General features: G+C 41.5%; 1 protein-coding gene across 1 annotated transcript; it reads right to left on the bottom strand.

Annotated features, from left to right (window-relative positions):
• Positions 1-227: 227 nt before the first annotated feature.
• On the bottom strand, positions 228-2,302 carry pvalb3 (parvalbumin 3). Its single transcript, XM_028028982.1, has 5 exons — positions 2,172-2,302; positions 1,650-1,716; positions 1,180-1,312; positions 722-831; positions 228-635 (listed from the first exon to the last, which is right to left on the bottom strand). The coding sequence occupies exons 2-5, from the start codon at positions 1,708-1,710 to the stop codon at positions 610-612; spliced, it is 330 nt and encodes a 109-aa protein (XP_027884783.1). The 5' UTR covers positions 1,711-1,716; positions 2,172-2,302; the 3' UTR covers positions 228-609.
• Positions 2,303-24,869: the final 22,567 nt, after the last annotated feature.

Raw genomic sequence — 24,869 nt, 5'->3', positions numbered from 1 at the left:
TGGAACTAGACAAACAGTGTCTAGTAACCGATAGTAATCGGTTACTATTGCCTTAAGTTGAATGTGTGAGGATGGTTGTTTGGCCTGTGGGTGTTTGTGATGGATGGATGGATGGATGGATGGATGGATGGATGGATGGATGGATGGATTGATTGATTGATTGATTGGTCCAGCCTGTGCATTATCAGTTTTACCTCAACAGCCTATTAAAAAACAGTTTCAGAACGTTGTTATTGAAAAAGAACCTTTATTGTCTCATCGTCCGTCCGTTTTCCATAAAAGAGCATCATTGTTGATCTCACAGCATGCAAATCCCACACAGTAAAACGACGACAGAAGTGAGAGAGAGAGAGAGAGAGAGAGACACAAGTCAGCCACGCCATACATTTAGTCAGGTACATTCATCGTGGATAGCACTGGGGTGAGCACGGTCTGAGAGAGAGAAAGAGTTGTTCGTCTGGTCAGGGGGTCAAAGGTCAAATATATAAAAGTGTTGCAGAGCCTACAAGGGGTAGAGTGAATGGGAAGAGGAGAAGAGAAGAAGAGGATGTCTTTGGCTCATGTTGTTCCTTTAGAGTTGTGAAGCCAGATGTTGGTCAGTTTGTCCATTTAACCCTTGACCATGGCAGCGAACTCTGCATAGAGAAAACAAGAAAGGTATTTTTTAACTTTCACGCCTCATTACTCCAAATGGGTTTGGCCTAAGGAGGCACTTCCTCACCATCAACTCCGATCTTGCCATCACCATCAGAGTCACCAGCCTGCATTAAGGTCTTTGTCTCAGCATCAGTCAGAGCTCTGGCGCCGGCAGAGAAGTTCTGCAGGAACAGCCTGGAGAGGAAAAGGAGGGAAGTTTATTGAGTGATATTAACAACATGTTTTATTGTGTGCCTAACAAGTGTCTTAGCTCATTTGCTTGGGAATGTTTTACACAACTGTTTGATTGAGGACACAATTTATGGAACCAATTAATTGGTAATTCTGCTATTCCTTGAACTGACTACCAGCTGGACCTTTCCTGTTGCCTTTAGCTTGAAAGTTAATTATTTCTAAGTATTTTTATGATTTCTCTTGGACTTTCTTTGGTTACATTCTTTCTGAATTTACCCTCATCAAGACAGTCCATATCGTAAACCTTCAAAAGCTAAAGTATAAAGAGAGATTAGAGAGATTGGTTACTTCAGCTCATCCTCCTCAATGAAGCCGCTCTTGTCCTGGTCAATGATGGCGAAGGCCTTCTTGACGTCATCAGCAGACTTGGCAGTCAGGCCGACCTTGGCAAAGAAGTCCTTATGCTTGAAGGAGTCAGCGGCTGTGAGGAGACAGGGAGGATGATCACATCAGAAAGTCAAGAAATCATTCAACACAAACCTGCTGCTGGTGCTGTTTGCAAGGATTAGTATTTACTTGTAACAATTCTGTCTTAGCATCAGTCAGATGCTAAGCCAGACGTAAAAAAGGCTTTGCCACAATGTTAGTTTTGCATCTTTTTCAGTGTTTTAAAAGGTTGCAGCCTTTTAACTTGATGGTTGAAATAATATTTTTAATCGTCTGCCTTGCATAACAGGTCTACTAACATGTACAGCTTTCTAAGTAGCTTGAAGAAAGCGGAAAAAAAATTGACTTGACAGTTTTATTGCTTGGTTTACCTTGGCAAGCTGCAATGGCTGCACTAATGTCAGCATCATTCAGAAATCCGGCGAATGCCATTTTTAACTGAGAAAGAAGAGCAGAAGAAAAATCATCAGTCCAGGACATCAGCTTTGGGAACATCAAACACATTCAAACAGATTAAGTCTGGACCAAAGAACATCTCAATGTACTTTGAGTTTACAACGTATACACAACTATAAGTAATCTTCAGCCTCTAAGGTTGTCCGGATCAGTAAGTAATCCATGAAAACAAAAAGATCATTTCAGGTTGTCCAGGTTTTTCCAAAACCAAACCCTCCAAGATAAAAGATCAAATCTTCTTTTGGTCTCAACAGGTCGAGTTTTTTCACCCCTATTTTGTTTCTTTTCCAGTCCAAAGTCAGACACCGGGCCCCTGATGTTCAAGAAACAGACCTCTGTGGCCCTTCATTTGATTTATATCCCATTTTACGAAAGAACACCCTTTGAACCAGAGGCCACATTCGCCTGCAGGTCTGCCGCCCTCCAGTGAAACTCACCTCGAGGTTATCTCTAAGACTAGAGAGGATTCGCTCAGATGAATCTGCCGACTGCAGTGAACACCCTGGCCGCTCTCACCGCCTTATATATGCGCCGCTCAGCCGAAATATGATGCATAGGCCATGTAACGGACACTGTGTGCGAAGAAGTCGGCTTGAAAAAATGTGTCAAGTAGACAGAGCCGTTCTATTTATAAGTACATAAATGAAGATGCTTAAATGGTAGGCCAAGTGTGGGCCCAAGCAAAAGTGCTTGATATTGCATCAGGCTAATAATAAATGCTGCTGATTTGGGTAAAACACACTGTGCTAGCAGCCTGTTGGTCTGAGCTGCTCCTTGCAGAGTGAAGAGCGATCTGAGGCCTAGAGTTGTATCAAGAGGTGGTTCACATAATCAGACAGATCCAGCAGTATTAGTCTGGATCCTTCGTTAGTTTGCCTTTCAACAGGCCTTTTACTGTACTATAAAACAAAGCAGCAGTTGATTTAATATTTCTCACAAAGAAGGGCACATTATTGACTATTTTGGGACTGAATGTCTTCGTCTTAATTTAAAATAGTTTTGGTAGGACTTTTAAATGACAGTTTGACTTATTTTATAGAACCTGCTGACAGTCTCATGTCAGGAAGATGCAGCTGTTGTGACAGGACTGAAGCAGTTAAAACATTATTCTTAAAAGAGAACAACTATGAAATCTAAAGCATCACATGTCCAATCTACAGTCCTACTCAATAAATATACAATAACAGCTTTTAAGCAGATGTTAAACATACTTTTCATTACATACACATTTCTGCTGATAAAGGTGGTTTTATATTTGTCTGATATAGTATTCAAATCTTAAATATAATGCTTTCATTAACTGTAAGTAGAACATCATCATTACTAGCTCAAATGTTAGATACACACAGGACTCAGTGCTTCCTGTGTGTAATTATTCTACATAATGTGTTTCACTAAGTGATAAAGTTCATGAAATAAATGGACTTTTCAGTAATATTACATTTTTTTTAATGGTTCTATATGGTTTCTGTTCTTATGTGCTTAAATATAAAAGAATAATGTTTGACTTTCCATAATGATTATGACGCACAAATTGTATGGTAGTCAGAGGAAGTGGAAATTGATCATTCCTTTCAGTCACAAGTGAATTTTATTTCAGGCCTGAAGTGAAGGAAAGACCATTTAGGTCCATTGAATCCTATTTCTCCACCAGCTTGATTTGTTATGGCGTCGGTGTGACAAAGGACGATATTCGATATGCAAGAGGCCGACATACATGTATCTAGATAGATAGATAGATAGATAGATAGATAGATAGATAGATAGATAGATAGATAGATAGATAGATAGATAGATAGATAGATAGATAGATAGATAGATAGACAGATAGATAGATAGATAGATAGAAATAAAACACACTTGTGAGCTCTTATCTAAAACAACAGCATTTATAGCCAGACTTTCTACTTCACAGCTATGCATTACTTTGGTTTGATCAAATCGACTCCAAAAAACTAATCTGACGTATTTCAGAGTACTTTGTGAAAGAGTTACAAGGATAACTCTTTCACAGTTGTCATTTCAGGTAGTGAAATGACAATACTGTCATTTCACTACCTGTAAATAAAGTTTATGTTGCAAAAAACAAACACAGAAATCCTTAATCCTTTTGGCAACTATAGGATAAATAATGTTAGGAGTGCACGGCGTGCAGCAGCCTGCAGGATTAACGGGAATGTTTCAATTTAACCGTATCATCATCATCATTTACTGAATGGCACCGGACAGCTTCTATTTTTGGACCTGCTCCACTTATTCGGTCCATTCCTCCTTATGGGGATGAAACTATTTGTGATGCTAGTTTAGGAATCTTTAAAGGCTAATATGATCTGTCTCATCATCGTAGCTATTATCATCTTCCTCATCATCACGTTGACACCAGAGCTGGGTTACATAATGAGCTCACAGCCTGAACCTAAACAATGAGATTGAAATGGGGAGTAGCACAGGGGTCTTTCCTTGCCATATTTGCTCTGGTGGACTGGTCCAGGCTGCTATGTGTGTCATTTTACATTAGGTGGCAGTAGTGAAATAATTCCATTATGGTTGCAAATAGAATCGCTTTGTAAATACTCAACTTTAAAATTTTGGATCATTGAATTGCACTAGCTGCTGCGTTCTCAGCTGTAAGAGGAAAACTATAAATGTAGAAGCATTTCCAAAGTTTTTCTTTCCCTGTGTAAAACATACAGTACATGCTCTGGTTAAATGAGGTCCTCACCTCAAACGACTTGGCCACAGATACTGTAACTATTCCTGCCTGTCTTCAGTATCGTGATAGGATTACAAATATCTAACAGCAGGAATGACACCCATCAAGCAGGACTGTAATTTTATACAGTGCAGGAACATCCCTGTTACACTCTGAAATGCTCCCTACTAATAGTGTAGTGATGGGATTTTCTTTTTTTTAATAATTCGTAAATTTTTATAATCAAACAGTTTTTCATCTTTTTTCATGATGTTCTTGGTTTTAAGTAAGTTTTAGGCAATTACATTTAAATTATTTGCTCAAATCTCCACCTTTTCCTTCAGTTATGCTGCAAGCAGAAATAGATGTGGCCCCCTTGTTCACAGTCCCCCACCTTGAAAGAAGAGCTGTGAATAAATGTGACTCCCAGACAGAAGCCCTTTAAACTGGCTGGTTCAGAAACTCTACCCCGTTCCCAGACATTCCCCTGGGTCACCACAGGAGACCCGGCCTCCTCCCTGCACCAAGACTCTATAGAAGCAGTGCCAGACACCAGCCTCCTGGTCCTCCCTCTGCCAGAGCTCCAGCTGGATCCCATCTGCACACTTCTGTTCTCACCGATGATGGTTCTTGTCCACCATGTTGAGAGCGAGGTGTCAAATAGCTGGTAAATCCCTGGTACTGATCCATTAAACCCTGTTCAAAATAATTTATTCAGCAAATAAAATGGGGTGACTAATTGGGGCGACTATGGCTCTGCGGGTAGAGTAGTCGTCTTGTGATCGGAAGGTTGTAGGTTCGATTCCAGCTTTCTCCTGCCACATGTCATTGGTGTACAATTGTGTGAGTGTTTGTATGGGTGAATGTGTAAAGCGCTTTGAGTGGTCAAAATGATTGGAAAAGTTCAGTCCATTGACCAAAAGATAAACCACAAAAAAATCTGGCCATTTACTGTAAGTTTCTCTAGTCATATGCCCCATATTACTGGACCATATAAAAATATGTTTATGTCGTCCATATTGAAAGCCCAACTGTATTTTAAAATCTGTTCTCTCAGAGAAGAACTTTAGAACTGGGTGATGTGCTCTATCTTTCTGGTTTTAGTCAGCTTGCCAGCAGCAGCATTCTGGATCAGCTGCAACTGTTTGATTGAATTTTTAGACAAACCTGTGATGGCACCGTTGCAGTAATCAATGCAACTAAAGTTAAATGCATGAATGAGTTTCTCCGGATCTTGCTGAAACATTAGTCCTTAAATCCTAGAAATGTTCTTCAGGTGATAGATCAGTGAATTTATAAATGTCTCGATGTGACTTTGAAGGTTCAAGTCTGAGTTCAGCGCTAACCCAGATTTCAGGCTTGATTGCTGGTTTCTAGCTGTGATAACTGTGTGCTTTAAAGTACATATTTTTGTCAGCAATCTAAAGTTTATCTCATCTCAGTTTGTGTTGAAAAAGATAAGATGTAAACTACACCTGACTAACAGAGTGCCACAAAAACACACTTTATCAAGAAGCTTTGCTGTCTCGCTGCATATTTACTTTGCATTCATTATTAAACATTTTGACCTATTTATAAACAGTTACAGACAAGCACTTCCTACAACTTTTAAAGTCAAAATTTGCAGTGTGTTTCATAAAGGGTGACTTCACTTTGTCTTTCATTGTAGGTCATGTCTCGTAGATTGGACCCATAAACAGCAGGCCTGTACTGTCGCGTTGAGTTTTTGTGATTTTAATGAAAAGATTAACAAACTTACTAGGAGATCCAAAAAGTCAAATAGGAACACAGACATGAAATCTGGGGGAAGAGGATGACAGGGTACAGAAAGGAAAAACAACAGGAGTAGATGAGAAAATCCAGCAAGGAGTGACTGAGGATGAGGTGCTTAAATATTGGGGAGATTGAACGCTGAGACAAAAGACTGAATGCTGATGAGCTAACGAGTTGCAGGTGTGAGGAGAGAGTAGGAGGCAGACTGAGGAGAGAAAGAGAGAGGGAAGGTAGCACAGGGTGGCGACTAGACTAACAAAAAACTATTAGACTAGAGAAACTAAAAATAACTTGAATCAAGAAATGAACATAACTAGGAACATTAACTTAAGTAAAGTAAAACAGAAACAGGACTGATCTGATCAAAGAAAAGATTAAGACAGAATAACCAAACTAGGATAAATAAATCAAACTCCAAAACAACTGAACAACTCGGGATCCTAACAAGTCACTGTTTGTGTAGCCTCTCAACAAAAAAAATGCTTAAATATATAACTGCATGTTTGCTTTGGATGGTGTCTGACTTTATCATTTAATTGCTATAAATAACAAGGATTGCATCTTTTAGAGTTTGGAAGGAGCCATTCCATTGCAAACTGAAAACATTTGAGGTGCAAAATATAAAGTAACAATGTCAACAATGATGAGGTCAGCACCAAATTCTGGTGGAATAATATATGATAGCTGCAGTACTTTATCACAAAACAGCATTTTATCACAAAACTGTCTGCAGGTGTTTGGTGTCACCTGCAGACAGTCATTTTAACCTCTGCTGCATTATGTATTAAAAGAGGATCTGACATCATGCTGCTACATCCACCTGATCTAACCTGGGCAGGTACTGTAATGTGTGTGTGTGTGTGTGTGTGTGTGTGTGTGTGTGTGTGTGCGTAAACCGAACGGCTGTCAGAGAGGTTATATTTGGCATATCTGGGGGAAACCTGGCTCGGCCTGCGTTTCCTCTTCACTCGAGTTTCCAGCCGTGGTTGCTGACTGCTCGTGGTTGCTCTGCTCTGGCAGTGTTTCCTGAGGCTGTAAACATCCTGTTATTAGGGCCTCCGTCACTTTCAGACTTTACTCCATGGGCTCCCTCCGCTCACACAGCCACATTGTTTGCATATGCAACATTTAGGTCTGTTCACCACTGGGATAGTCTGTTGAAAATGGAATAAAGGCATGCTGTGGATAACATTCACCCTTATGTTTGAAGTTATGCGATTCTAGGTCTACTTTTTGTATATGTACACATAGAGATACAACCTGCTGCAAAACAAATGGAATAACTACTTTTGGAGAAAGTTCAACAAGTTATTCTACTTTGCTTCAAAAAAGGGATTGCAGATCTGACTTAAAATTTATAAGAAAACAAAATAAGCACAAAATTGTAGCTTTGTAAATCATATTGAATATAATAATAATGACACTGCCGCAATAAATGACAAACCCGTATTTTCAGATCAAGTTGAGGGAAAAAAATGTAGAATCATCTCGTAATTTGCATTTGTGAAACAACTACCTACATAAAGGTCTGCTTGCAGATCTTAAAAAAGTAGTATTATGTAAAATCCACTTTTCTGGGCTTTACATCATGTTATAAAGTTATTCAATCATCAAAAACCTATCTGGAGTGTTGCCTTGATTCTTTCATGCCTGTTAGAGAAATTATTTATCTCCCGTGGCAACCATTCAGCTGTGCAAAACGCCTGGGTGGACCTAGCCCCGCCTTCAAGACACAGCTCCTCCACAGAGCTGCAGCACCCGGCCCCTCTAACTCACCTACGCCACCAGGCGTTGGCAGCTATTAGCAAACGCCTGGTGAAACTGTGCATCTGCTGAGCTCATTATAGGAGCTACTTGTCAGTGTAGCAACATTACATGGTTAAAAAAAAAAATCTATATATTAGATTATGTATATATATGTATATATTAAATGAATCAAAAGATGTTGGTCATTCCCAGTCAGTGGCTGAAACTTGAAGCAAAGAAAAACATTAATGTACAGTATATGTAGGTAGACATTAAAATGTCAGGACAGAAAAGTCAATATATTATGGCTTGAAAATAAGAAAAAAAAAGAGTAAGAAATAAATGCATATAAATACATTTTGCATACAATCTATTTAATGTTTTATTGAATTTTTACAAAATCTTTAAGAACCTAAGACTAATAGCTTTTAACAAACACTTTCATTTTAAACCCTTTTCCCTTAGTAAAGATTCATTTTAACATACTTTCAAAATATAAATATATGTCTTGCTATCTCTGAGTCTTTGTGATTTGAGAAACTAGATGGTTGCAAGATGCTTTAACATGATGTCCTAGTAAAGACAGGACATCATTAGTTTTATATATCACTCAATCTATGGAAATCTATGGAAAACCCCATGCTGATAAATTCTCACACTGGCAGGTGGGCTGGAAGTTTCTGGTAGTTCCATCCAGGAAATGAATGGATGTTTGTTGGCAGACTAGTGTTCTTAGTCACCACTGGTGCTCCTCGTGGCATCTGTCAACACCACATTTGGACTCTCTTCACTTCCATTTTCTGCTCATTAAAACTTTCAGGTGCAGATGCGTAACAGGTTGCCGCAGCTCTCACTGCGTCACAGGACAGGCCAGTGAGAGTTGGCTCAAGGACCAACAGTGTGACGTAAGAAGGGTTTCCTCAGGATGGACTACGCTAAGGCCTGCAGCGACCAGAGGGGCATGGAAACGACAAAAACATCCTCTACCCTCCATCACGTACAAACCTGCCGGCCTTGTGCCTTTCCATGCGCTGAGGCTTGTTTTCAGGAAGAGCAGACTTCCTGTGTGATGGAGAGGTGGATGAGAGGAGGAAGAAGGGGGGATGGGGCAGAGAGGAAGAGACAGACACAGAGAGGGCCAGGTTGAGTTGAGGGGATGTCAGTTCAGCGTTCTGCTTGTTTGTTGTTGTTCTGTCTACGTGCAAGTATGAGGGAGGTGGAACATTTTAAAAGGGGAAATGACAAAACAGATAGAAAGCAGTGATTTTCTTGGTGGGATGCACCTGCAACATAATTTGTCTCATATCATCAAACCTATCAGAGGGTGTCCTTGGTTCTACTGGGTGTTTAAAGTAAGTATACACATGATTATGTTTTAAAATATTTTACATCCAATGCCTTTCTGTCATTTGCGATGGATGATATTGAATAGTAGGCAGAGCTAGAATCAGAATGGGATAGAATATGAATATGGCACATGACTAACAAAAAGACTTGGTAACTGTCCTATAATGTCACTATCCGGTGACCATTTCCAAGTACTTTGCTGTATTGGGTTAAATAGCTTGGATTGATTATCCTCATCAAGTATTCAATGAAAAAAACCTAATATTACCCTGTGAGTTGGGAGGCGCCATCATTTACATTGCATAAACTATTTGTACTCCAGATGGTTTTGGTTTTTTTCTCAACATGTCTTTTCTCTAAGGTTTAGTTTTCTGTGAAATTACCTACAAGGAAACAGAAGTGATATCCACTCTGTCATTCACTTACTTTATCATTGTTTGAATATGGTGAAAATTAGATCCAAAATATGAACATATGTAATAATATTCGGAATGATATACATGTATGTTAGTGACTGACTTTCAGGCTCTGTCTCTCCTTGCAGTAAAATTACTGAAGCGGTGTTTGACATCATGGGTTTGTTTTAAAGCCAGTTTCTTTTACCTGCTGAAGCACAACTTATTTGGACACTTAAAACCAATGTTTTCATTAGCTAATATGCTGATGGTAGTTTATTACATGTGCATGTGAGCTGTTCTCATTTTTAGCTGATGGTACCACGGCTGTTGTTGTGAACAAACCTACTAACATTACACATTTATAAAACTGGCACATTAGTTACTTTGCTTGTTGAATTGAGCTATTCCGCTTGATTCAAGTCTCGCTTACTGCACAGTCTGGGCTTTCTCCCATTCACTTGGGTTTCTTCAGTAGAATTTCAACCAAGCTATTCAGTATGTTTTCTTGCAACCGATTTAAAGTTATGTGGACAGTGATGTAACCACAGTGCCAGGTAAACTAAATATGCTAACAACCAAACAATTTCATCATCTCATACAGAAACATTGAAGCACTTTATTCAATATACCTTGATGTCTGTTCCTGTTTTTCCTGAGCTCAGTTACTTCCTCAGCTATTTCTGTTTGACCTGCTGTTGGCTGGGCATGCTGTTTACGCTTTCAAGTTCAGCCGAGACACCTGGCTATTAGTTTTTGTCCACCTCTGTCACTGTGTGGCATATGGCTGCCCAGGGGCGCTGCTTTGTGTCTGTCTGCCTGGGACTGTGGGTTGCAGGCCCTCCACTATTCTCACCTCTCTAAAACCTGTGCTCCTCCAGTTGACAAATTTGTCTGCATACACCTTCTCAATTATTCCTAATTAACTAATTAACTAATTATTCCTGCACATAGGCTAACCACTTCTAATATCTGAATACATTTCAAACTAAGCTCTGTTCAATGCATTATCTGAAACTGGAAAGAGGTTAATACAGTCAAAAACCATATAAGGCACAGCATTGCATCTGAACCAACAGACTGATTAACAAAAACCTACAGTAAATCACAGAAAGAGCCAAGAGGCCTGTGGCAACTCTGGAGGAGCTGCAGCTCAGCTGGAAGAATATTTTGAGGTGCAATGGTTCTGAAAATATAATAATAGGCTGTGATATTCATTGAAAATTAAAAATTTCAGACTGTTTTGTGTGGTTTTTCTAAAAATAATCTTCTGAGTCCTTTGATGGTGGATGGTCAGTCCATCACTTTGGGAGATATGAAATTTACCTACACTTTATGAAATATATACAAGAAAAGAGTTTTTGTATCTTTTCTTTCTTTATCTTCTGATTTGTGGGGCTGTTATCTTCATAGGAATATGAAAATATCTTATACAAATGAAAATATAATATCTTCTTTTTTGTGACTCATGGAACAAAAGGGGATCCTCCTCTGCTTCTTCAATGAAACACAGCCTTTCCTCTGCCCTGGCTTCTTGCCTCATCTCTTTGAAATGTAGCTATGAGGCAGCCCTGACTCATTGCATTTTTGACTTATATGTGGTCGCTGCTTTGCAACTGGATCGGAGGGCCTGACGAATGCCAGTCAGCTTAGGATGCAAGTGATACAGGACAGGGTGAGAGGGTTTAGTAGATTCAGGAACTTCCTCAGACAACTCTGAGGAGTGATGAGACCATGCTTACAGCAAATATAGAAGAAAGATGTAATCTGACAGTTATATTAGCTTTTCAAAATACAATTCTTCTAACTGTCACAAAGGTTTGCAGGAAATTTTCCTCTAAAACAATAATAATTTCATGAAAAAGAAAGGCGATCCCTTACCAAGTGCCTGAATCCCTCATGAAGATATTTCTGTTTATTCTAGACCAGAGGCTCATCGCTTTCAAGATTAGCTGCTGAAACTCATTTGATCTTATCCGTTCTGGCCTACGTATGCATGTAAGAGAGAGCTCTGTCAGCCCGTCTATAAACACTTCAAACCACTCAAGGAAACACTCAGCTGTCCCCAACTGTGCATGGTGAAGTACCTATATGCTTGTGGGGGAGCGCATGCACAAGTCAGAGGTCCAGGTGATGGGTTTTAACGCCGTCCTGATCCTCTACCCATCCGTTTCAACCATGCATTCTCTTGACATCTGCATGCAAGTGTGTATGTGTGCGGGGGTGCGTTGGTGTGTGTGTATGTGTGCGGGGTTGCGTTGGTGTGAGGGAGGAGGGGTATGTGTGTGTGTGCATATATGTGGTTTGGAATTTGATACATTGTAAGTACATACTACTAATACTAAGTTGTGGGGACGACTGCTCCTTATTGGACCTTTGGGTTCCCTAAGAAGAAGACTTGGTTTTGAGTTATGGGTTAGGGTTAGGACTAAGGTGTGAATTGAGTTTAGGTCAGCAGCACTGGGTGTGCTACAAAAATGTGTGAAAAATAAATGGAAATAGATCCAAAGTCTTTCTGAAGACAGAAAGACATACCATGTTTGAATGTGTGTGTGTGTGTATGTGTCTGTGTGTGCGTGATCTTGTTTTTAATCACATCATGGGGACTTCAATCTGTGTACACAGTCATGTCATGGGGACCTCCTCTCTCGTGGGTACTTAAAAGTTGGTCCCCATAAAGAAGGTGGGTTTAACTGACTGTATAAGCCCTTTTAAAGGTTCTTGTGAAGTTTCCACAATGGCCCATATCACATGTTTTTCTGTCACTTTTGTGTTAGGGTGTGTGACCCGATACTGCCCCCTTAAGGTTTTAGATTGGTACTGCACCTCATTGTAATTCACACACTTTTCCAAATATGGTGGGGTCCCACCTTCTTCCTGGTCCCCAAAAAGAAGGTTATGGCAAGAACTTGAAATTATTTGGTTTAAAAGACAATATAAACTTAAAAGATAAAATCCACAATGCAACTTAAAATTTAAAATTTTCTACAAAGATTGGCTCAACTGATTCAGTGTTTAGACTTTTGATTCTGTGAAAATACCCACCATCAAGAATTGTTCATATGTGTGTATATTGTCTGTTTACTGATCTTTGATGAAGTTAAGAAAAGACAAAAATGGGTGCATAGTTTGAATTTATTAATAACAAAGTATGAAACATAGTTCATAAAAGACTAAATGTGTAAACATTTGTGCAAATATTTAGTTAACTAATATTCAACACTACAGTTTTAGAGCAGTTTTAAGACAGCTCTATATATTTGTTTATCCAACTTTTTCAACTACAGTTATTTTGTAATGAAGTATGGGCAAGTGTTTCAGTCTCTAGATCTGCATTGATGTTGAAACCATAAGGTAAACAATAACAGCGAAAGAATTTGACAGCTTATTGATCGAAGTGCATAGTACACAAATGGAGAACTTTTCAGTTTTATTGATAAATTGTAAAAGAAAATATACAATATATTTCTTTAACTTCACAATTAAAATTTCTACATGTTTACTTTTAAATAAATTGCTCATAGCATATATTTAAGCTTGGGGTCATGAAACAAAAAATGTTAAAAGGTCCAAGGGGTTTAGATACTCTGTTTCTGGCAGTGACTTCGTAGCAATCACCTCTCCTAGATTGATATGTAGTAAATGGTTGTAGTAAATTGCATCAGGTGCTCATTGTGCTGAACTTCCTTCACCAATTCCTGATGTTTAGAAGGCAAATAGTAGCTGTGGAGACTAATTTTTTTTAAAACAAAAGAAACCTCTAGTAGAACTTAACAAAGTGTCAGTGACTATTTGCCATAAACAACTAGGACATACCTCCTCCCCAGAGCAGAATCTTTGGTGAATGCAGATATTAAAGTCTGAGGTTATTTTACAATATCTACATGCATTTAATTTTGATTCAAAAACATATTAGGATATCTAAATGTAGATACCAAAACATACTATATGCTGAGGTTGAACAAGTTAGCAAAGGAAGCTTAGTCAATACCTGCTACAACATTCCTGCTGTGATGCAACAAGCTACATTATTTTATTTTCTCTACTGCTTTTTTATTTTTAATGCATTCCTTCAAAGGGCAATGTTTGTCATAATATTCCTGGAATATTTCTAGAAATGTATCATAAGCTTCATTAATATGCTTGTGTTGACAGACAATGGAATTTTGTTCAAAATTGACAGACAAAATTCCTAGCATTCCTAGTAAATTCCTAGTAAAGGATTTCCTAGCATGCTCCCATCTTCTCTAGTGGTGCCACGTGACTCCCCTATTTTTAGCCTTTTCTGTCTCAAAAACTCTTTATTTAATGAAATATGGAGGGCCCATATCACCATAACATTTGATAGGAACAAGCTGCAGCAATGGGACTTACACTTCTGCAATTGTTTCAAAGATGAGATGTCAAATAGCTTATAATAAATTTGATTACATTTGACCTCTCCTTGGGCTGTCACCTTATCGTGGTGGAGGGGTTTGAGTGCCCAAATGATCCTAGGAGCTATGCTGTCTGGGGCTTTATGCCCTTGGTAGGGTCACCCAAGGCAGACAGGTCCTAGGTGAGGGACCAGACAAAGTGCAGCCCAATGACCCCAATGATGATTAAAAACATTGGACTTGGCGTTCCTTTGCCCACTCTGGAGCCAGGCCTGGAGGAAGGAACGACGGTAAGCGTCTGGTGACCGGGCTTTTTCCCATGGAGCCCGGCCGGGCTTAGCCCGAAGAGGAAACATGGTTCCCCCCTCCCATGGGCCCACCACCTGTGAGAGGGGCCAAAGGGGTTGGGTGCATTGTGAGATGGGTGGAGGTCGAGGGAGGGGGCCCTGGCGGTCCGATCCTCAGTTGCAGAAGCTGGCTCTTGGGACGTGGAATGTCACCTCTCTGGTGGGGAAGGAGCCGGAGCTAGTGTGTGAGGTTGAGAGGTTCCGGCTAGAAGTAGTCGGTCTCACCTCGACGCATGGCTCTGGTTCTGGAACCAGTCTCCTTGAGAGGGGCTGGACATACTTCCACTCTGGAATTGCCCAGGTGAGAGGCGTCGGGCAGGAGTGGGCGTACTTGTTGCTCCCCATCTCGGCGCCTGTACGTTGGGGTTTACCCCGGTGAACGAGAGGGTAGCCTCCCTCCGCCTATGGGTGGGGGGATGGGTTCTGACTGTCGTTTGTGCTTACGGGCCAAATGGCAGTTCAGATTACCCACCCTTCTTGGAGTCCTTAGAGGGGTTACTGGAGAATGCCCCTCCTGGGGACTCCCTTGTTCTGCTGGGGGACTTCAATGCTCACGTGGGCAATGACAGTGAGACCTGGAGGGGCGTGGTTGGGAGGAACAGCCCCCCCCGATCTGAACTCGAACGGTGTTCTGTTGTTGGACTTCTGTGCTCATCACCGCTTGTGCATGTTCTCATGCTTGAACATGTCCACACGTGCACTTGAACACTCTAGGCCGCAGTTTGATGATTGACTTTGTCATTGTTTCATTGGATCTGTGGCTGCATGTCTTGGACACTCGGGTGAAGAGAGGTGTGGAGCTGTCCACTGACCACTACCTGGTGGTGAGTTGGCTCCGGTGGTGGGGGAGGATGCCGGTCAGACCTAGCAGGCCCAAACATGTTGTGAGGGTCTGCTGGGGACGTCTGGCGGAATCCCCTGTGAGACAGAGCTTTAACTCCCATCTCCAGCAGAACTTCAAACACGTTCCTGGGAGGTGAGGGACATTGAGTCTGAGTGGACCATGTTCTGTGCCTCCATTGTCGAGGCGGCTCATCTGAGCTATGGCCGCAAGGTTGTTGGTGCCTGTCGTGGCGGCAACCTCAAACCCGTTGGTGGACACCTTCGGTGAAGGATGCTGTCAGGCTGAAGAAGGAGTCCTATTGGGCCTTTTTGGCCTGTGGGATTCCAGAGGCAGCTGATGTTACTGGCGGGCGAAGCGGCATGCGGCTCGGGTGGTTGCTGAGGCAAAAACTCGGGCGTGGGAGGAGTTTGGAGAGGCCATGGAGAAAGACTTCCGTACGGCTTCGAGGCGATTCTGATCGACCATCTGGCGTCTCAGAAGGGGGAAGCAGTACAGCACCAACACTGTTTACAGTGGGGGTGCTGCTGACCTCGACTCAAGATGTTGTGTGCCGGTGGGCAGAATACTTCGAAGACCTCCTCAATCCCACCAACATGTCTTCCATTGAGGAGGCTGAGTCTGGGGATTCTGGGTTGGGCTGTTCAATCTCTGGGGATGAGAGCGCCGAGGTGGTTAAAAAGCTCCTCGGTGGCAGGTCCCCGGGGATGGATGAGATCCGCCCGGAGTTCCTTAAGGCTCTGGATGTTGTAGGGTTGTGTTGGTTGACGCGACTCTGCAGTATCGCATGGACATCGAGGGCAGTTCCCCTGGATTGGCAGACTGGGGTGGTGGTCCCCCTGTTCAAAAAGGGGGACCCGAGGGTGTGCTCCAATTATAGAGGGGTCACACTCTTAAGCCTCTCTGGTAAGGTCTATTCAGGGGTCCTGGAGAGGAGGGTCCATTGGATAGACGAACCTCAGATTCAGGAAGAGCAGTGTGGTTTTTGTCCTGGTTGTGGAACACTGGACCAGCTCTACACCCTCGGCAGGGTCCTGCAGGGTGCATGGGAGTTCGCCCAACCGGTCTAAATGTGTTTTGTGGACTTGGAGAAGGCGTTCGACAGTGTCCCTTGGGGAGCCCAGTGGGGGGTCCTCCAGGAGTATGGGGTACCGGGCCCCTTGATACGGGCTGTCAGGTCCCTGTATGACCGGAGTCAGAGTCTGGTCCGCATTGCCGGCAGTAAGTCAGGCTCGTTTCCTGTGAGGGTTGGACTCCGCCAGGGCTGCCCTTTGTCACCAATTCTGTTCATTACTTTTATGGACAGAATTTCTTGCGCAGCCAAGGTGTTGAGGGGATCCGTTTTGGTGGCCTTAGGATCTCATCTCTGCTTTTTGCAGATGATGTGGTCCTGGACGTGATCTGCAGCTCTCGCTGGAGCAGTTCGCAGCCAAGTTTGAAGCAGCTGGAATGGCGATCAGTGCCTCCAAATCCGAGGCCATGGTCTTGAGCCAGAAAAGGGTAGAGTGCCGTCTCTGGGTCAGGGGGGGATGTCCTGCCCCAAGTGGAGGAGTTCAAGTATCTCGGGAGCTTGTTCACGAATGAGGGAAGAAGGGAGCGGGAGATCGACAGGCAGATTGGCACAGCATCTGCCGTCAAGCACTAAAATCATCAGTGTATCCCTCATTCCAGGTATCAGGGGTACCCACAACACAAATTTGGTGGCTTTATGAACTGCCAGTGCATAATGTCACAGGACATTATGCATCATGCACTGTAATGCAGTGCATAATACAGTGCATAATGCAGTGCACTACTAGATTGCACTGCAGTACATAGTTATCCAGTGCATTACCCAGTGCATTGGGTAATGCACTGGATTGCAGTGAATTATGCACAGTGCATACCCCCAGTGCATACTGCAATGCATTACAAAGTGCATTGGCTGATGCACAGGATTTTTTAGTGTAGTGCATTTTCCAGTGCATGATGTATTGTAATCCAGTGCATTACTGGATTACAGTGATGCACTGGATTATCCAATGCAGTGCGTAATGCACTGCGTTATGCACTGCATCATGCACTGGATTTTCCAGTGCATAGTGGATAATCCAGTGCATTATGCACTATGTGTTTCTTCACTGATGAAGAAACAAATAGGCTGGTTTTAGGACAAAGGGGATACAACGGTTGAGTGATTGAAAAGCTGACATTCTTCTTACACTTCTTGTTCTATATCATAAGTGTCGTTTCTTTTAAGCAACATTTAAGATTTATTGCAATTTTTTAAGTACTTGATTAAATTGATGTAATGCTTGGCTTGAACATCTGCAGACTATCTCAATCATCTACTCACTACTGCCATCCAGTGGAATGAAACAGTAGCAGCATACCACTTAATGGGACTAATGGATTGGAACGTGTAGTTCTGGTGGATTCCATGTGAATAAAGACCTTTTTTTAATATTACCTGGATCTGCTTGGATCTTTAAAGGTTTTAAAAGTCACATTTTGATGGGGCGTGATAGTGAAGACTCGGTCTCAAATCTCAAGGTTGAACAGATTTGATGTATAATTAAGTTATACATGGACCTGCCAACACATTTTGCAAAATATGGCAGCCATTCTTGTACCATATTGAGAGACTCCCAGACAACTCAGAACAGGGTCAACTAAGATTTGAGTTGTTTTTTTGTTTGTTTTGTTTTGTTCCTCTCTTTATGTAATAGATTTGTGTATTTGAGGTTGGATTTGAATATATAAGTAGTGGATTTATTTAGCTGAAAACTTAATGAAAATATTCAAATAGAACCTTTAGTCCCAACCACAATTTCATTTTGAACTCAGACTAGAAATAACTCAGGGTCTTTAATGGCTTAAGAATGAGAAAATTGTTTATTTTGGATTTTCATTTGATTATCCACTTTTTACTAACAGCTTAGATAAAAACTACCATTTTCTGCTGCTGCAATTATCTATTAAACATTGGATTGCTATGTAAACATACTAACCGTAAAAGTAGGTCCTGTACACAGAAAAAAAGACAAAAAACAAACTACAAATAAAAATGATTCCAATTAAATTTAGCAGTAGCGTTTAGATGGTCTGTTACAATAAAAGCAGCAAAACAATACTGCATTATCTCTTCTTTAAAGAAAATGATACTGAATAGCTTATGAAGTTCTGCTGGGATAATGTTACAGAATGAAACATGTAACCATGTCCTGCTTGGCACAGCTTGTACCTCAAACTTGTAGCAGGCACATGTTACAGTACAGCATGTTACACTGACTGCTGCAGTCAGTCCTAGTGTTTGAAGAGTGGCTAAAAATCCATGCAATTAGATTGTGACGTATTCTTTATTTGATGGCCGTGTTTCTCTGGCTTTTGTTACGGCTCACGAGTCAGGTCGTAACAGAGATCCATACATTCAGAGCCACTCTTAACCAGCAGACACACATCTTGGTGAATAAGTAAGATAATAAGAAAGCAATACATAGAGGACCAGATAACAAATTAGAAATAAGTTAATAATTAAGTAAATATCTAAATAGGTTCATAGGTAAGTAATTGGTAATTTATCAAGAAAATAAGTTGTAAACAAATCGATAAATAAGTTCAGTAATAAGAAAATAGCAAAGTAAGAAAACACATATGTGAATAAATAGGTAAATAAAAAAATATATATATAAGCCTTCATTGTAGCAGAGCTGTTAGAACCACTGCAATGCAACAGAGAAACTCCAGTTCAAATAAAGCGACCAGTAGTGTTTCAGCAGTACAGTACAAAAAGCACCAGGGACCACCTGGATGGACGGATGGATGGAGGGAGGCAGGGACTGTCACAGCTGCTGTTGTGCAGTGACCACTCGCACCTGATCATCATCCTCCTGATCTCCAGCTGCTGCCATATAAGGACGGAACTCTCCCTGCACGCGTCAGATTGTTGTGAAACCCTCAGCGGTAACACCTTCAGACCTGCTACTGAGACTTGAGCTGACTGCCCAGAATCTAACCTGTCTGTCTGTCTCTCCCTCAGCGATCCCTCTCCTGTCCCTGATCCTCTCTGTTGGAAAAGGACCTCCTGGCTTCGACCCCCCCGGCCTGTCTGACCGGATACCCGTTTTCGACCTGGGCTCTGGACCCGCGGGCTCGGATCCCCTGTTTGCCCGGCCCGAAGATCAGGGGCCGCCTGATCCTGATTTGATTCCCTGGTTCTGACCCTAGCCTGTCTGACTAAGAGTTTGTCGACCTCCCAATAAATACCTGGTTGTAATTTTCTGTTCAGTCCCTGTGTCCATCAGTGCCTGAGCCTGACAGGGACAGACAGACGGACAGACAAGATAGTGGATAAAAAACACAAACAAATAAGTATGTAATAAAAGAGGGAGTAGATAGAACAGTAATTAGGTTAAATAACATAATTCATATATAAAAAGGTAATGTCTTAATCAGTATGATTAGTAAGACAGTACGTAGATAGATGAATAAGTAAACTAAGAGAATCAAATAAACAACTTGAGAAAGAAATTAATAAGTAAGAAGAATGTAAATCGCTAAGCAAGTAATGAGATCAGGAAAAGTAGGCTGATTAAAGAAAGTAAAACACTTTGCACAAGATTCTCCTCCCTGTAGACTTTGTCCTCTATTCCATTTGCAGTTCCTGTAAAAAACTGTTTGTTTGTTTTTTATCAGCCAGATAATTACCTATTTATAACTTTTTTGAAATAACTATGGAAGAGGGCTATGGCCACTGGAAAAAAAATAATAATCCTGAATTTTTTTCTTTCTTTTTTTCTCAGAATTTTGACTTTAATCTTTTGAAATAAAAGTCAAATTTCTTTTTCATTTTTTTCAGTGGCTCCAAATTTCTTCCATAAATAATAAATAATGATCCATGAGGAAATGAGCAAAAACAGACTCATTGTAAAGCACTCCCTGCCCCAACTACATCTGTCTGTCTTCGGTCTGATGTCCTAAGCCCCGCCCACCTCCCCACATAAGGCATCAGTCCCTGCAGACGGCGTCCCTACATGTGGAAAGATGGGGAAGCAGCTGTGATCAGAAATATTCCAGATGAAGTGATTTGATCCACATTACAGCCACAAACAGGCAGAACTGGGTAATGTTTCCACTCTGAACAAAGTTTAGCATCCAAACAACACAAAGCTATTATGAAGTTGAAGCCACACACCTTGAACCAACAGGACATACCAGATTTACCACTTTAAGTTGTCTCTCTCTCCCAGCCCACAACCCCTGCACACTCTGCCGTGTCCAAATAAAGGCTGTGAACAGCACTTTCAGTGGTCTGACTGAACGCTGCACTGGCCCATATTACCCACAATCCATTGCCTCACTCCACAGGCCTCAGACAGAGACAGTGCTTTATTCCTTCTTGAACTCGCCCCCAGTGTATTTGGCATGCTCAGAATAAGCCCAATCCTCTCCAATTACACTCCCCTCACAGATTGTTGGGTGTCACTTGCCGTCTGCCGGCTGGATGTGATGATTCTGTGCCTGCAGTGTAAGTGGATACAGCACTTTTTGGCATGTAGTGTGTAAATTACAACTCAATCGGAGCAGTGGGCTACTGTGGTCCTAAAACAGACGGGTCATAAATTTCAAGCTACTTAACAAACGCATGAGAGAAACGTTGTTCTTTCCTTTCACACCCACTGAGGTGCATTTCTCTCTGGGAGAACACAAAGGAGCTGACTCTGATCGAATAAACTGTAACCCAGAGCAACAAGCTGCACACTAGTCAGGGCACAGTTCTGAAACCAAAGAAGTATCAATCATTCATCTGACATTTGGATTCAAAAGCCAATGGCATATCAGATTATGAGATCCTCACACTGGGCACGTCCATCATAGCTCTGATATGAAAGTAGACCAGGAAACAGACAAGGACAGGTCCATTCAGTCTTCACATGTGCTTCTGGGTCCAGCATTCGCTGTCCCGATTTGGGATTCATTGCAGAGGACGGACGCATGTCTGAATATGGGAGGTAGAACTGAAAGAAGTAACTCTACCATCTGTCCATCTCTTTGTTTCTCTTTTTCTAAGCATTTCCTATGGTTTTTTGGGGGGTGGGGGGTCATCTGCCCTCACTGGGAACCAGAGATGGACTGAATGGTGACATTGTTGCCTTCTGGGAACAACATCCTGATGTTGTCTGAGTGTGTGAAGCAAAAACTCCAGCATCAGTGATTTTGTTGCCAGCAGAAGGACAAAATCTGCGTAAAACTTGTGTGGAACACGTGTCCAGATTTATTGTACAAGTATGTAACCAAAAGGGGCAGTAATATCTATTTTAATTTAGAAAGAAGTATTCAGTATTAGTGGCTGGGAAGTTATCAGAAAATAAATACAAAGCAGAAAAAAATCATATACCCATAACCCATGGTATATATACAGGCTTTTTGACAGCTGCATTTCTGCCATTTCTCAATCATAACCTGAAGAGGGAGCCAATGCTTACTGATAAACGTCTACAGGTTATGCATTAAATATGGACTCATATTCAATAAATACAAATATTTCAATAACTCTATTCACTAAGTGAAAGATATTATGTGGATTAATTCCACAAACTGATGTTTTCAAGAGTTTATTTCTTTTAAGTATGATGTTTATATATGTTGTTCTAGCATTTAATTTTTACTGATAAAAACAATTATAGAAAACACAATATGATTAATTTTGTAATTGACAGGGTCCCATTTTAACTAATTTCTCTGAAAAAAAAATTGTGGAGGGCCCCCTGTTGGTCAGGGGCCCCTGGAATTGTCCTAACTTTTGCCCACTATATGGCGCCCCTGGGTAGCATAACTTATTTTATCCCTCAGTTTTGAACAGTTATAGAAGCCAAGCTAGCTACACTGATAACATGCTAACCAACTTCAAAACAACAAGTTAATGGTGGGTAACTATGGCAACCAGTGACAGTTTAAAAGTCCACTGACACTTTCTGCAGTCAGGTTGAGCGCGCATCCACTGTGATAGTAAAAAATCCATCAGACAAGCCCGCTCTGAATATGAAATGAAACTGTGACATCACAATGTGACATGACAATAAAACTCCAAAAGCAGAATTCTGACATCACCAGTGATTATATAAGTTCCTCACATCTATCTACTTTCATCACAACCTTTTAGCAGCCGTTGTTGATACGTTCCTCTTGAGAGTTTATTGAGCAGTTCACAGTAAGATCTTCAACTTTGTTTGGTGAACATTTCTTTTGGAGATCGACATCAAACTTAACTTGAAATCTTTACTGAGTTTTTAAAGAAGTGATTTATCTTAGAACCTGAAACAAGCAAAGGTTACAATGCAGTCCAACCAGCCTAGAGTTGAAGAGGTTGAATTCGACAAAATTGTCGAAAGGAAATTACAGCCACCCAAGCCACCCAAGCACAAGAAGAAGAAGGTGTCATTTGCAGTCTGGTGGGAGCTGCACGCAGCTGAGGAGCTAAAGATTTCTGCTGAAAATATCCAACAGCAGGACCCTTCACTGGTGGTTGAAAATGGATCGATTGCCAAAGCAAAGGAGACAGTGGATCACAAAGGGGACAGACCGACACCTGAGAGTGAGACCAATGAGAAGAACCAGGTACCATTTAAAACCTGGTCGGAGGAACATGTCCCCATTGACCAAGAGATTTCTGCAGGAAATATTGAAAAGCAGAACGATTCACTGCTCAGTGAAGAAGAGTCCATCACTAGAGTGCAGGAGACAATCAATGTAGTAGAGAAGGAACAGCCCTCTAAGTCTGAGGAACAGCCACCAACCACCAGGCGCCACAAGAAGAAAAAGATACCGTTTCATATCTGGTTGGAGAAACATGCCCCCACTGATCTAAGGATTTCATCTGAAAGTGCTGGAACAGAAGATGTTTCACCAGTTACTGAAAAAACATCGATCTCCGTACTGCAGGAGACAATCAATGTAGCAGAGAAGGAAGAGTCCTTTAAGTCTTGCCCAGAAAATGTTAATAAGCAAGACACTTCTCTGACTGAAGAGGAAAGTGATCAGGCTGTTTCCTTGAAAAAGATTTGCGCCGAGGAAACACCACTGGTCACTGAACAAGATTTCATCTCCAAAACACAGGAGACACTGTATCAGCAAGAGGAGGAACAGCCACCAACCACCAGGCGCCACAAGAAGAAAAGGATACCGTTTCAAATCTGGTTGGAGAAACATGCCCCTGCTGATCTAAGGATTTCATCTGAAACTACTGGAACAGAAAACGTTTCACCAGTTACTGAAAAAGCATCGATCTCCGTACTGCAGGAGACAATCAATGTAGCAGAGAAGGAAGAGTCCTTTAAGTCTTGCCCAGAAAATGTTAATAAGCAAGACACTTCTCTGACTGAAGAAGAAGGTGATCAGGAAGATTCCTTAAAAAATGAGATTTGCGCCGAGGAAACACCACTGGACACTGAACAAGATTTCATCTCCAAAACACAGGAGACACTGGATCAGCAAGAGGAGGAACAGCCACCAACCACCAGGCGCCACAAGAAGAAAAAGATACCATTTCAAATCTGGTTGGAGAAACATGCCCCTGCTGATCTAAGGATTTCATCTGAAACTACTGGAACGGAAAACGTTTCACCAGTTACTGAAAAAGCATCGATCTCCGTACTGCAGGAGACAATCGATGTAGCAGAGAAGGAAGAGTCCTTTAAGTCTTGCCCAGAAAATGTTAATAAGCAAGACACTTCTCTGTCTGAAGAGGAAAGTGATCAGGCTGTTTCCTTGAAAAAGATTTGCGCCGAGGAAACACCACTGGTCACTGAACAAGATTTCATCTCCAAAACACAGGAGACACTGGATCAGCAAGAGGAGGAACAGCCACCAACCACCAGGCGCCACAAGAAGAAAAAGATACCATTTCAAATCTGGTTGGAGAAACATGCCCCTGCTGATCTAAGGATTTCATCTGAAACTACTGGAACGGAAAACGTTTCACCAGTTACTGAAAAAGCATCGATCTCCGTACTGCAGGAGACAATCAATGTAGCAGAGAAGGAAGAGTCCTTTAAGTCTTGCCCAGAAAATGTTAATAAGCAAGACACTTCTCTGTCTGAAGAGGAAAGTGATCAGGCTGTTTCATTGAAAAAGATTTGCGCCGAGGAAACACCACTGGTCACTGAACAGGATTTCATTTCCAAAACACAGGAGACACTGGATCAGCAAGAGGAGGAACAGCCACCAACCACCAGGCGCAACAAAAAGAAAAAGATACCGTTTCATATCTGGCTGGAGAAACATGCCCCCACTGATCTAAGGATTACATCTGAAAGTACTGGAATGGAAAATGTTTCACCAGTTACTGAAAAAGCATCGATCTCCGTACTGCAGGAGACAATCGATGTAGCAGAGAAGGAAGAGTCCTTTAAGTCTTGCCCAGAAAATGTTAATAAGCAAGACACTTCTCTGACTGAAGAAGGTGATCAGGAAGATTCCTTGAAAAAGGAGATTTGTACAGAAGAACCTGTGATTTTTACAACACAGCTGGTCACCAAAAAGAAATCCATCTTGAAATCACAGAAGAAAGTGGATCAAAAAGGGGAGAAACAGACATCAAAGACAAAGCGCATCAAGAAGACGCCACTATTATGGAAATCT

Source organism: Xiphophorus couchianus, chromosome 9 (genome assembly GCF_001444195.1).
Source record: "Xiphophorus couchianus chromosome 9, X_couchianus-1.0, whole genome shotgun sequence".
Lineage (NCBI taxonomy): Eukaryota > Metazoa > Chordata > Actinopteri > Cyprinodontiformes > Poeciliidae > Xiphophorus > Xiphophorus couchianus.
Note: the sequence above shows the minus strand (reverse complement) of the source record. Positions and strands in the feature narration are given on the sequence as shown.

Excerpts from the sequence above, each read along its gene's own strand:
- pvalb3 (XM_028028982.1), bottom strand. The coding sequence starts at position 1,710 with ATGGCATTCGCCGGATTTCTGAATGATGCTGACATTAGTGCAGCCATT. Across the intron at positions 1,313-1,649 it reads AGCCATTGCAGCTTGCCAAG|CCGCTGACTCCTTCAAGCAT; the intron begins GTAAACCAAGCA and ends GTCTCCTCACAG. Across the intron at positions 832-1,179 it reads ATTGAGGAGGATGAGCTGAA|GCTGTTCCTGCAGAACTTCT; the intron begins GTAACCAATCTC and ends TTTCCTCTCCAG.